We start from the raw sequence: 15,409 nt of genomic DNA on the forward strand, positions 1-15,409 counted from the left end.
GATTTTTTTATATGTAGCAGTCAATATTTTTAAAAAAAAGTACGCAAAACAACTTAAGATAGCAGTTTTCTATAAAATTGTTGAAACTCGAACAATAGCTAAGAAGTACTAAAAGCATTTTGTATTGATACTTAATTGGTTTTCATACAAGAATCGTTTTAATTTTAAAAAGATTACATACCAATTTAAATTGTTTTTATTCAGTTGCATCGTTTATTGACTGTCAAATTTGACGATAGGTAGTAGATAGAAATAATTTTCACAATCCAATATTTATTTAATTTGCATTGTAATACTATATAAGCCGTTCACGTAATAATATGTACAATATTATGGATTTTTATATTAAAACTTGTGTACTTATATAGTTATATCCTTATACGCAATTTGATAAATAAATAAACCATCATCAACATAGCTATATTGTAGTTACCTAACAAGTATAATTATATTAAACTTAGTATAATAATTAAAATTTGAAGAAGAACTTATAACTTCTGAATATTTCTCACGCATAAAATAATATTGTAAATTAATATCTTTTTACCCATATATATTATTATATTACATATACATAAAAATGAATGTACGTGTTTGCTAGTATCCAGTTATCTCGGAAACTATTGATTACTTCCTGAACCAATTGGCACCAAATTGTTGACATATATTTCTTCAGATCCTGGGAGTATTAAATGTATAACTTCGTTTTTCAACCCGTGCAAATTACTATAGTGTGACTCACACAGGAATTTCATCCAGGTTCAAGGAAATCAAATATTTTTTTGTATAATACAGGTTGTTAATGGTTTCAGAATATATAAGAGACTTTTATATAATCAATATACAGTGTGATTCATCAATCATGCTCACCCCCATTTTTTCCTTTAATAATGAATTTATTCAAAACCTGATTTTGGAATACTTATTAAGACCATATTTTTAAATTATTGAGATTTTTCTTTTAAAGATTATCCTGTAGTGATACAAACTTCTGTTTTTTAAATTAACAGCTCTCTCTCTCTCCCTCCCCCACCCATATCGATTGAAAATTATTTACTTTATATTTTTTCTGATAACGTTGACTTATTAGAATCAAATTAATATGAGTAGTTTTTGAGATGGTTAACTTTGTGGACTAAGGATAATAAGTTCATGGTAATAATGGGTTTGTAAGATATGAGATCTTTGATGATTTCAAAAATTAATTCATTATTATTAATTTCTTCAACAATAATAATTTGTAAAAATGTTCCAAGTATAATTAATACTAGACCCAATATTACATATGCTTTATATTTTAATGAAACCATTTTTAAGGACAATTATCCGTAGTGTAAACATTTTAATTACTGAGAAACTACTTGTTTACATTTTGAATCAGGTACATAGAGATTTTCAAAATAACTTTCCACTAAATTATTTGCAGTAAAAAAGGTGGTTCTCATTTGAATAAAAAATTACAACAGGATACGCTTAAAGAAGTACAAAAAAAAATTGAATTACTCATTTGAAAAAATAGTCTTTAAGTAGCCACCTATATTTGAAAAATAGAAAAATTAAAATTTGAATTAATTAATATTAAAGAAAAAAATGGGGGATGAGCTTGATTATTGAATAACCCTGCATATAAAAATGAATGTCTTTTTGTAGCTTAAATACTTAAAAACTACTTGACCGATTTTTTTGATAAATGTTCAAAGATTGTTCTTAGAGATATCAGAAAAATGAAGAACTGTAGATAGTAGTTTTAACCTCGTTAAAAAATATACCAAGTACTATATCCAATACGCCACAGGCGGGTTGCCCAACTCTGCCTAATTAGTTCTCAAAGTGAGGTACACCGACAAGGCGACGCCGATTCTTCCGTGAACTGGAGAAAAGCTTACACTAAAATTGAGATACATGTATGTATAGCACTGTATTTTTTTTCATTTTTTCTCGAGCTGAGTTGGGTTATGCAGCCAGTATATTATATTATATAAAACAAATCAAATTCGTGAATAAAAAAATGTTTTTGAGGAAAATACATAAACAGTTGTAAAGTCATTTCTTTTATTGATTATTCTTTAAAACTAAACCATATATTTATTTTATTTTATAATATTGCGTTTCACTAGGCTATATTATAATGTCATATTATATGGATCTAAATGGTCATTGACTATATTTTAATTTGTCATACCTACAATATGTTTGATGCTAGATAAATTATGTCCGTCTATATTTAATTGATAAAGCAGGATTAAAATATAAACTAAATACACCCTAATGTAATATTGAAATTAAGAAAATATTATACAATTAGGTAAATACTACATTAGTGGTTAAAAATAAAAACTAAATAAACTAAATGTACGTCAACAAATATTTTGTTAAGAAAATACAACAAATTAAATAAAAAACTGCCACTTTTTATCGATATTTATTGTATGTCCAATGTCCATTACTTATATTAAGAACCGAGTGGCCACTGGCCACACCCACATCCATGTGTATAAAAGGTATACGATGTATTACTATACGAAATCTATTTATAACAAATTATGTATAATATGATTGAAGATGGTATATTATAGATTCGAGAAATGTATGTACCTATTTATATTTGTATGCATTATTACTCACTATATATACATCACTTTCACATACCGCATAGGAATAAGTCCTATCCAAGAACTATTATTTTATAGTAGTGAAAATTAATAATGATTAAATATATTTTACAGTATAAAATAAATCATTTTATACAGATACTACATATCATTGACATATCATATTTGATATGTACTACTTTTGTTTAAGTAGATTTTTATGATTAAATTTTATACCCTCAACTTTAAACGTGATAACGCATCTGATATTGTATTACAAAACCTAAAATAGTCCTAGTTTAATATGTACACAATTTAATTCATAACGATAGCGTGTGGTTGGACAGTGACATCTAGATCCTCATGACTGGACTCGGGGATTACATTTTAACGTGAAGCTCAGAAATCTGTTTAGACGCAATAAGAATACAAGATATGAGACGTTTGAAAAAAATACAAACTATTTAAGTATAAGAACAGTATTAATACGCTGGAGACCGGCACGTTGAATTGGCACGTTTGTGCATATAGCTGGTCTGAATTATCAACCTGAACTAGGCCTCAGTAAAGGGGTAGGTAATTAACCTTATATTTTCAATTGATTTTTCATACAATTTGAGTTTTTATAATATAAATATCTTGTATCAAACCAATAGTTTTTGAGCCATATAATATACGTTTTAAGTATTAAAGCTTTAAAAGATCATCACAAATAATCAGTTGATACAATATTTACATATCATACTTTTAGGTTAAATCAACATATTCAATGACGAAATTATAATACCTACAAGTTTACAGAAAGGTATTGTCTGAAATAAAAATATAAAACTGTGTTTTTTATTTATAATTGTACTATTTAAAACAGAAAGGGATGATAATGTTTTTAAAATACAAAAAATGTATTCAACAATAAATAAATTATGAAAATGAAATGTATTCTGAAACATTATGCGGTTATTGTGACAAAATTAATAAATTATTAGTAAAAGGTACATCTAGTAGGTATATCACAAATATGTGTTTGCCATTGCTACATTCACATATTATTTCAAATTTTAATTTGATATGTAGTATTTGATATAATATTATAATATACACTCAATATAATATGTGCCTATATCATATTATTATTACCTTTCCTACTCCACAAAATAGATCAATTATATGATTTTGTGATTAAATTACAAGTCAAATTTCAAATTACCGTATAATATTGTATCACACATTTTCATTTAGTGACAGCTATTTATAGTTAAGTGCTTTTCAGAATTTCAGCTGTAAAATATCAATAATATTATTATCACTAAATCTATATAAACATACCTATACTATTTATGAAAGTTTCATTGTATTATTAAACAATTATAAACATTGTACGAATCAAAAAAATAATATTTCCGTATTATATAATATGACTTTCAAAAATTAAATAATAATAAGTTAAAAAAAAATACCTATTTAATTTTAATTTAAATAGTAATTCAACTAATATAAAAACTTACAAAACATGTATAAGTATAATAGTATAATATCAAATATGTATAGTGGTAAGATAATCTATATGGTGAGTAAATTACTTTTTTATGTAGGAAAGGGATATAATTTATAATAGTTTAACTTATTACTTATGAATTATATAATATTATGTTATAATATCAATATAATATGTAAAAATTATATATTAGTGACACACTCTTGACGAATCCTTTTTTTAAAATCATTCATTTGTTTGAACTAAATGGTTTTCCAGGCTTATGAATGGAATATAACATCTATACTCTATATGGCTATATTACACATTTTAACCATGAAAAAGGCACTCAACACTTACTTGCATTGCCAGTATGGACAACTATTGGATACATTTTTGGAAATGTTAACTCTAAAATGTAGACTTCCAATACTCTGAAATTATAGCCTAACTAATTTATAAGCAAATTGTTATTATTTTCAGAAATAATAATGAAAATCATATTAAATTATAACATTAAATGTTAATGTTTTTGGCACCCCCAGTACATTATTCACAGTATCTGCGATCATCTAGGTACCTATTTTTAATACAATAATAGTTACCCACCTATCGCCACTAGTACGGGCTTATTATCGATTAGTACATGGAAATTGGAATTTATATTACTTTGTTTTATGACGAGTCTGTATAGGACACATAATTTACGAAAATAATAATGTTATAATAATTATTGATGGACTTTTATATATTTACGATTGTATAATTATTAGTTATTACGTATTTCTACTATTCATTATACATACATATTTTAATTATTGGAATTAAAATATTTTAGCTGAAAACATCACTACATCAAAATAATATATAGTTTTCCATTTGAGTTCCTAAAAAAAAATATTTACAGTTTCTGTCCAAATATTTTCAAAAGATTTCGATCCAAACTCAATTTTTGCTAGGTAGATTCCAATCTCTGCTTTAAAATACCTATAGTAAACCATTGTTTTTTTATTACAAACACACGGTTTATCTTAATTGAATTTAATGTCTTGTTTTTCTCCAGTTTACAGCTAAATTTAACTTAAGTTTCAGATATCATTAGGTTTTGAGTTTGATTAGAAAAATTAAAATCTAGTTGTATGTTTGTACTTAAGACTTTTTTTTTGAGAAAAAGTATCGTTATTCAAAAATAAAGTGCCGTTTAGTATCACCATGAGGAACCCCGAGTAATGAAATTAATTCCTTAATGTGAAGTTGAAGCATCCTTTATATATATATTTTTTTTTTTATACGATTTAGAGATAGCATTTTGTTCAATTTCGTGAAATTGATATTAATAACAACTCATTTTATGAAATGGGTGTTATAAACTTATAACTGGCATTTATGCAACGTATAATTGTATAATTTGCAGGATGCCCAATAATCAAGATTTAAAATGATGAGAGTCATATACAATCTTCATTACCCCACCACTTTAAATTAGTAAATCCTCATGAGACATTTCATGTATGTATTTTTATTTTTTTTTTTAGAGCCTTTTATTTTTAGTTAACCCTGTTTGTGTTTATTTATATACCAAAATGAAATCCCTAATTACTTACATTTATTTTACGGGTGTATTATTAATATATTGTATCTAAATGAAACGCAATATCGAAAAACAAAAAAGTATATTTGCCACGTTTAACTTCAAACGTGACATATTTTATAAGTGAGAATTAAATAGATTTTACTTTCAGAACATTGTATTAGATATACTTCTAAAAAAAAGCTACAGCCTCACTACAACAATGACAATGGTACTGTGTATAGTGGTTTGAACTTGCGGGGAGGCGAACACACAAATTAAAAACGAATACAAACCGTTCACCGAAGTCAGTTAAAATATAAAACGTGTATTGTTTATTTAAATTTATATAGCATTCTAAATGACCAGACACACACCATGTGGAAAACTTTCACAAGAGACTTTTCTGAACGGCCAGTTCGTCGTAGTCTAATTTTAACCACTTGTCATTTATCCATTACGCCAGTGTCCTTGACAATATGTGTACTGTAGCACATGACATGGGTCTCTTCAAAATATAAAAAGTTTTTTTTTGTTTCAAAAATATTTTCCCTTTGTCTACACAATGTACGCACTTCGGCACTTGTACTATAAATATTACATCTTACTATTTTAGTATTACTAGTGTTAACAAACTATACAGACTATACAGATAAAAATTGATATTTTTTTGATGAACATAGTTAACAAAATTAATATTATTCTAACCGTATCTGAAAACATTAATTTAAGATAATATTATTTAGTGCATATGTTTAACCATTGTATATGAAATACTATTAAGTACAATGAATATTATATATATTTACTCAATGGTTGATACTATAGATAGTGTATGGGACTGGTCAATCAATATAGGAACCGGTAAAAGTATTCGTTAAAAACATAACGATACCAACCTCAACCTACATGATGAAAAAAAAGGATGGAATATTTGATGTGCAATAATTAAGAGGATATCGGTGTACTGTTTTCTCTCTCTGGCCCATACCCAGCATGAATAAAATGTTTTCACGAAAATCATTTTTTGCTTACTTATATTTTTGAGTTATCTTAGTAGTAATCACTCATTTCAGAAATTTTAAGGACTACAATTTTCGAAGGTATGATAAATTGAGTTGTCTAATTATTGTTTCAATACAATATAATGAGCACTTAAATGTACAAAAAAACATTTTTATTTTTCAAGTCGAATATACCCAAAGTCAAATCATAATAAATTATAAGAACTATAGATAAGTCAAATTCTAAAATTTTGTTATAAATGGCTACGGATAATTTTACTTTAAGATTACTCAAAAATAATAAAAAAAAACGATTTCACATACATGCGTTTTATTAGTTTTATTAATGTTGCACGTGGGCCTGAGGGAGAAAACAAATACTGCACCGACATATTTGAATACTATAGTTCATATTTTTCTATCGAAGATCATTATTTACTAAACAAACTCAAACTTTTTCTATCTGGGCCATATTATCTAATTATTTTCTCATATCTCGAAAACCACTCATACAAAATCCGATATGATAGCTCATACTCACCACACTTTTGCATTAAAGCTAGTGTGCCCCAAGGCAGCTACCTCTCTTCTGACCTATTCAATATTTATATGGCCGACATACCAGTTACAACAAACAACACCTTGGCTACTTACGCAGACGACACCGCAATACTTTGTGCTAATAATGACCCTGGCGAAACTTTCCATCGACAACTGATCAACCAAGTGGCGCATAAAAATAAATCCAGTGAATCTGTTTATGCACCATTTACTTTAAAAAGAACAGAACCCCCACCTGCTCACTTTCAAGGTACTCAAATTCCATCATCTACAAATGTCAAATATCTCGGAAGTACCATTAATAAGAGATTAACCTGCGGAGGCCCACACCTTACAGAAAAAAGAAAACCCTCAACAGTCGCCTTCGCCTACTTCGTCTGATTTTAAAGTCAAAACTACCAGTGCACACCAAACTTATAATGTATAAATCTCTTTTGCGTCCAATATGGGTATATGCAATCCAAATTTGGGACTGTGCTAAGCCGTCCCAAATGCGCACGATGCAAGCATTCCAGTCCATTAATCTCCGTATGATAACGTCTGCTCCTTGGTTTGTTTCCAACTCTTCACTACACTCTGGCCTAAAAATCGAGTCAGTTGACCAATTTGCCACCAAAAATCATAGATCATTCTACTCCAAACTACTTTCCCATACTAACCCGTTAGTGTCACAAATCTCATCTACTCAACCCATAAATCCCACCCATAGGCTCAAAAGAAAATATTGCAGAGATTTGTTAATCTAAAATAAATTCACGTTGGGTTCCATCACTGGTTGGCCTCAGTCTTCATATTATTCAAAGTTAAACATGTACGTAAATTATCCAATTTACTTATAGTGATGTCAAACACAGATTGTAAATATGAAAAAAAAATTTATAAAAAAAAAAAGATCATTATTTAAATTGCCAAACTTATTATTTTCTTTATTACGTAGAATTATCAAATAATAAAAACTCATTTCATATAAAATAATTAATACTAATCTTTATTCACCTAAGGATCATTAAATTCTGTATTTTTAAAACTAAAATATTACATAATAAAAAAACATATTATACGTCATGGTGATTTATCAGTTACTATTTTATACCTATTATAATGTATACATACATTTTTTTTCTACATATTTATTGATCCCATCTCCGGTTGTATGATGTATTTATAATGTAACTATATAATATAAAATATGAAAATACGTATTAACTGAAAACAACGCATTTCAATAAAAGTTAATTTTTGAATCTCTTATAGTTTTGTTTATTGTACAACTCTTTTGAACTTTGATAGTATATTTGGATTTTAAAATAATATTTATATAGAATTAATTAAAAACAAAACTAATGTAAACATTAAAGTATACACAACGGGTTTAAGTTTTTCAATTATTTGGCTCATGGACTATATCATATTATTTTGGTAAATTATAATAGAACAGTCCACCAACACTAATAAAATTAAAACCGTTTTGTTTTAAATTTATTTCATAATTCTATGTTATAGTTAATAATTTCATATTTGTTATAATTAAATCATCAGTTGTGTTGAATTGCACACTATTGCGTGGTATTCATACTAAATATGATCATTCGTCTCATAATAACATGTAAGTACCTAGAAAAGTACTTTTTTGCTGTTCGTCTCTTTAAACTATCTTACAGCATTAAATTTTAATATAAAACAACAAGAAATGCAGCCGTAACCTTTTATGAACGATAATTAATACAACACTAGCTAACTCTTTACATTTTTACTACGTTTATGTTTAATTGTTTAAAACACAAAGTTTTAATTTACACATTTGAAGGTAAACTGTTTATTTAAACAACTAACTATCTTTATGAATATTTTTTGATACTTAAATGGTAAATTTTTTTTCTTATACTGATTATAACTTTTTTAGATTCTAACACATGTAATAATTTACTTTTTTGTACTATTATTTAATGTTGAAACTACAAATATAAATTTCAAAAGCTTGCACTTAACAGATTATAATATTTATTCTTAAATCTCAAACATTATTAAAATGAATTAAAATTCTGCAGGTTTTCCAGTTTGCAAGTATTTATAATTCAATATAATATAACATGGTTGAAAATATAACAAAACAGTGTTGTTTTTATTTTAAAGTCTTAACCTTAAAGAATATCATGTAATGTAATATAGAAATTGAATAATAAATTTATAGTCAACATACTAACGTACTTTTAACACTAGACCCTTTGGTAATTGCAAAACTATAACATAATAAAGACATCGAATCGTTTATTTTCACCTTTATATTGACAATTAAGTTGGTAAAATATTCAGCAAGTACATAACACAATAATACACTCAAATATACCTCCTATTTATGTAAGAAATGTTAGAATAAAAAAAACGCTCATAAACAAAATTCATAACACACAATAACCAATGGAATATAGATTATTTTAAAATGTTGATTTTATATTATACGGGCAAGATTTTATAATACCGCTTACATTGCATTTTTGTAAATATTTTTTTAGTATATAAACAAGTCTACATTTTTGTTTAATAATACCGTACTGATCATAATGTATTTTATGGTAGGTCATGTACATTCAGGCAGTATCTCGTGTTATGCCACTAACGGCTTCGAAACGAATAGGTACACGGTTAAATAATAAAATACCTATTGTAAATACTTATAATTAAATTAGAATTACTTATAGGTCAATTTATAATTGTAAATATATAAATAAAATGTCTGTGAATCATAATCTGGAGTCAAAAGAACGTTTTAGTTAAAAAATTATAACCATTTAGCATAAAATCACATATTCTGCAAATTATACACTGTCTCAAATTAGAGTAAACTCAATCTGTGAACTTCTGTCAGACCTTACTGTTGAACTAGTTATCGCCCTATAAAAATTTAATCGAGGTTTATCATTGATATATCCTTTATGCGAAATATCAAATGTTTCAAATTAATATGGTATAGAGGTTTTATTTCATAAAAACTGTAATAATTTAATCTAAATATCTACTGTTCAAGAAAATGAAACTAAAAATTGACAATGACCAGGCTTTGGTAAAAATGTTAGGTATCTAAAATGTTTTATATACCTAGAGGTCTGATATGGGACGTTTTGTAAATTATATAGGTATTTCCTTTTAAATGGTGTACTCAAATTTATTTATTTTTAAATAAAAATAAAATGTCCATTACCAAAACTTTTTAAAATGCTTGAGCTGAATCTTCTTGAATAGGACGTTGTGGAAATTAACTTGTAATTTTTTTTGTTTTGTTTTAGTCGACGGAGGTGGTTGTCCTTCACCCGGCCTGACGCTGAATGGCACTAGAGTTATTCCACGGTCGGGCATGTCACCGGACTTTTCAACCCTGTCTGAGGTGAAATTCCCAGCACGTCTGCCATCGCCTTCTGGCAAGGGATCGGCTTCAGTGGCGTCGTCGTCCTCGGTAGATGCTGAAGCGCCGTCTAGGATCTGCAAGATAAAATGTGTGTCGGGCCAATGGGTCGGTCCTCTGTGCCAAGGTCCGTATACACTTAATATATGTGCATACAATACATATTATACTCGCATTATTGTGGTTTATTCGTCTTTGTTTTAAAATCCATTAGAAAAAGTACACAATTCCCTTCTCAGGCCTCTTCTCTTCCACCTACGAGATTGTATACGATCTCATACCGTCTCATACTGAAGCATTTGACAATTATTGTCGTTTTCCGAACACCTCAATGAAGCGATTGTTACTTCTTGTTATGATCTTATTCGTGTACACGTATTTTGTATAATATTATGCTCACATACTAAAAAAAGTTTTTACTCAGTCGGATAGTGACTTTTTTTTATTTATTTTTCCTATAAATATCGATAGAAAAATTGTTACTGCATCAAAAGTTTGAAAATATAGTATTTATATACAACGTTATAAGGTTCATTGTAAGTATTTGAAATAGTAGTTCAAAAATGTTAAAGTTACGTATGGATAATTTTTTTTATAAGCATGTGATATTCAAATGTTGACAAAATTCATCAAAATCACGAAAATCTGCAATTTAAAAATGTATGAAATGTTTAATTTTCTAGCCAAGAATTAACAATTTAAAAAATAATTGTTTCTAACTTTAAGGTAATGGTTTATAATAATTATATCAGTGAATTCCAAACTATAAAAATTATGTAAATGCAGTTTTTTAAATAGATATTTATAAGTTTAAATTTAGGCAAGCTTTTATATATTTTAAACGGAGAATAATGATCAAATTTTTTTTTTAAGATGTTCAAATGTAAAAAATAAAAAAAATCAATACATTATTTAGTGCTATGCATTTTAATTATATTTTAAACAATATTTTATTATAGATCATTTTCTATTTTTTATTTCTATTTCTATTTGAAATAATAAACTTTTAATTAGAAGGATCTTTCATACGATACCTACCCAGTTGTGAAGTAAAAATGTGAAGTAGTTATAATATGAACGTACTTTTGCAAATACCTATAACATGGAATGTCAATATATTTTACTTAAATACAATCCATTATACACTCTGCAGTCCACGTGCACTATAATACAAATGGCGTAATTGGCTAATTGCGTTTCTCCTTAGGCGCACTCAAAGTTTGTTAATATTCCATCACGAAGCACTACAACTTGTCTCTCTAGTCTTTGCTTCTCACTGGATATAACGGAATATAACGTGTTCAATTGTCATAACCGGAAGGGCTCTTGTTACAAGCTGTAAACAATGCGAAACCACAATGTGATGTTACAGTATGACATTTACAAATATTTATCTCAATTTAGACGAAACTATTTCAAGTCTTCGTGTCGGTGCGAGTAACGTAATATGTGCTTGCATCACGGTTTACACGTTTATAATAATTATAAACAAATAATTAATTTGTACGTGGTACCCTCTCGACCAACCAAGTCCGATATCTAAAAAAAAAATTTATCATAAAGACGATACAGAATACTATCTGTATTAATACATACTTCTCTACTTAGAATTAATATACTTTTATGAAGTTGGATATAATATATGGTTTAAATATTTAAATTAAGTCTTTTGTCAATTATGCGTTGTACAAAGCACATACGTGACATAAATACAGATATAATTTTCCGTAGTAAATATTCAGCAACATTTATAATTAACTCTTCTCGAGCATAATACAATATTATTTATTAAAATTATAATTTTAATGAATGCATACAAAAAATCATCAAACTCGTAAATATTTGTAAGTTATTTAAATATTAATACTTTTTTAAAAGCAAGGACTTGTTGATTCTTGAAAATAAATATAATGAGAAAGGTTTCATTGATATCTGGTTTTGATTTTTAAAACATGGAATATTAAATTATTTATCGTTTGAACGAAGTAAATTATTGTGTAAAGAGTTTGTTTTTATTTTTATTTTTATTTATATTTAGTATTAAATACGAGTTATTCGATTATGTAAATAATAATTAAACGTACCTACCTATTAAATTTATATTCCAGCATTTCTTATACTGGTAATGCTTCGGGTTATTTTGAAAAGGTACAATTTTATTTAAAACTCTCTCAAATCTTGATTATATTTACTATTTACTTAATGGTGTAGAGTAAGGAGTTTTTAAATTGAATAACAGTTCGAGGAACACTAAATAAACAAATCAAACATTAAGGAAAACATTTATAAACATAATATGGTTATAAAAACTTGTATGTATTTTTGACCAGAAAAAATGTACTAGTTGATAATGATCTGAATATAATATTCATACAGGGTGATTTTTTTAGCATGCTCACCTTATTTGAGTGCTTTAATTATATATACTTTACACAAATTATGCAGATTTTTGGAATTTTGAAATACACTTGAGGTTTTTTGTACCACTTAGGAATGATAATTCTGTGACAATACAAACTTCTGTTCTTCAAATAGAACCCCCTTTTCACTTTAAATTAATTAAAATATTTTTTTTTGAGAATTTTGATGTACCTATCTAAATCAAAATTCGTGTTAGTAGTTTTTGAGTTCTATGTCTTTGTGTACTAAGGATAATAATATGCTATGGTATTTTATTATATGGTTAGGTGGATATGGGGGCTTAGACGATTAGAAAAAGTTGGTTATTACTATTGATTTATCAATATTAATAATTTGTAAAAACTTTCCAAGTATAATAAATACTACATCTAACATAACGTCTAGTTTTTATTTTTATAAAACCATTTTTTAGAATTATTATCCTTATTGTAAACATTGTAATAACTCAGAAACTACTCATCCGAATTTTGATTTAGATACATCAACATTTTCAAAAAAAAATATCCGCTAAATAATCTTTAGAAAAAAGGGAAGTTCTCATTTAAAAAATAGAAGTTTGTAACACCACAAGACAGTAATAAACAAGTAGTACAAAAAATATCATAAATTTAAAAATATTGTCTTCGGGTATTTAAAAACTCTAAAAATCAGAATTTGAATAAATATAATATTAAGGGGAAAAATGAGGGCGAGCATGCTTAAAAAATTACCATGTGTAATATGTTTTATTATTATATAAAAAAACTAACGACATATGTCGCCATGAGTGATATCGGTAAAATTAAATGACATTAAATATTGAAGTTTAACAATGCATAAATGATCATAGTATATACACTACCTACTAGAATACTAGATTATACGGTAAGAAGAATTATATCTTGTCGAGTAGATGAATGGTGACAATGAATTTGATTATGATGAATATCGAGTTGGTTGAGTGATCCAGGGAGAGATTCTGGAAACTTAGATTTTTCTCTGTCCTGAACATATACACAACATTCGGTGGAAATATGTTTGATATCTGCAATACGAACCCCATAAGTAGTATATTATATTGGATGGTGCTCCTTAGTCATTAAAAAAACTTAGTGACATTTTTGTGTAGCCAATTCTCAGTCTGGTGATAATGACTTCGAACATTCTGGGAACATTGAGAAGGAAATGAAATATTATATTGTATTTTATTGTTCTGTGTAACCTAATAGTTATTTATTAATTTCAATATAAATATTTATTAGAAAGTAGTTATATTATTGATTTTAGTTTTTAAATTGATTTGTGGTGTATAACATTATGCATATAAATGTCTTGAATATCAAAACAAATATATAAAAGATAAAACCACCTCCAGTGAATTTGTATCACAATTGTTGCATATGTAAATTATTTTAATATGCAACATCTAAAAAAATACTCAGGGGCCTAGCTACTGCCTCTAATTTTTGCTCGAAAAACCTTTAGTTTTGACAAAATCAAACCTAGTGCACGTCGTCTGGTTTTTATTTAAAAAAAAAAATTGAACTCTACAGAAAATTGTCTATGGATCGTGTGAAACAATTTGTAGAAACTAAATCTTATATATAATTGTGAACTGTAATTGAAAACTTGAAAATATGAACTTTTTCAAATCATAATTGAAATGAATATTAAAAACGGAAAGTGTTTTTTACGATCTACAGACATTTTTCTGCTGAATTCAAATATTTTTTCAGAATAAAGATCAGACAAAATTAACTTACTTTAATTTTTTAAAACAATAAGTAATTTGTTGTAAAATCCGAAGGTAAATTTTATATTTTTATCGTGTTCTTGACATTTGCATGAGCGTATGAGAATGGTACTTGCATTAAATTTCCCACACATTAATAATTATTTAGGTACAACTAACACATAGATCCCGGGCAGCTAAGACGATATTAAAAATTGCTAAATATTGATAATTAAATAATAGCCCTAGCGATGCCTCTTAAGAGATTCGATAAAAAATGTTATTTATTTAACATCCAATTTAACCTTTTAACTTAAAAGTTTCATATCAAGATCCATGCGTAAGCAAAACAATTTTTTAAGAAATGTTTTTATTTTTAACATAATAATATATAGTTAGGACCGTAGGGTTGAATTGATTCCATAGAATTTTAAGGTTGATATTATACACGTTTTTTTTTTTTTAATATGATTGAATTGTGTTACATACCACAATGACGATCAATACCATACAATTATGTACACTATAGGAAATAATTGATTAGAATGTACATTAAATGCTTAATAACACACAACCAAGCATCTGGCTGTGCAACATTATAACATTCTATTACGAATATCTATAAGCACCAAGTTTGAAAATGTATTAACTTTGAAAGGCTTCAACCCCCAAATTCG

General features: G+C 26.9%; 1 protein-coding gene across 1 annotated transcript in view; it reads left to right on the plus strand.

Annotated features, from left to right (window-relative positions):
- Positions 1-7,619: 7,619 nt before the first annotated feature.
- Positions 7,620-15,409, plus strand: part of LOC111039624 (locomotion-related protein Hikaru genki) — a 90,350-nt gene continuing 82,560 nt past the window's right edge. Inside the window, exons 1-2 of the mRNA XM_022323209.1 lie at positions 7,620-7,728; positions 10,485-10,727. Coding sequence (XP_022178901.1) covers positions 7,620-7,728; positions 10,485-10,727 — 352 coding nt within the window. The remainder of the gene's footprint in view (positions 7,729-10,484; positions 10,728-15,409) is intronic.

This window comes from Myzus persicae, unplaced genomic scaffold, assembly GCF_001856785.1.
Source record: "Myzus persicae strain clone G006 unplaced genomic scaffold, MPER_G0061.0, whole genome shotgun sequence".
NCBI lineage: Eukaryota > Metazoa > Arthropoda > Insecta > Hemiptera > Aphididae > Myzus > Myzus persicae.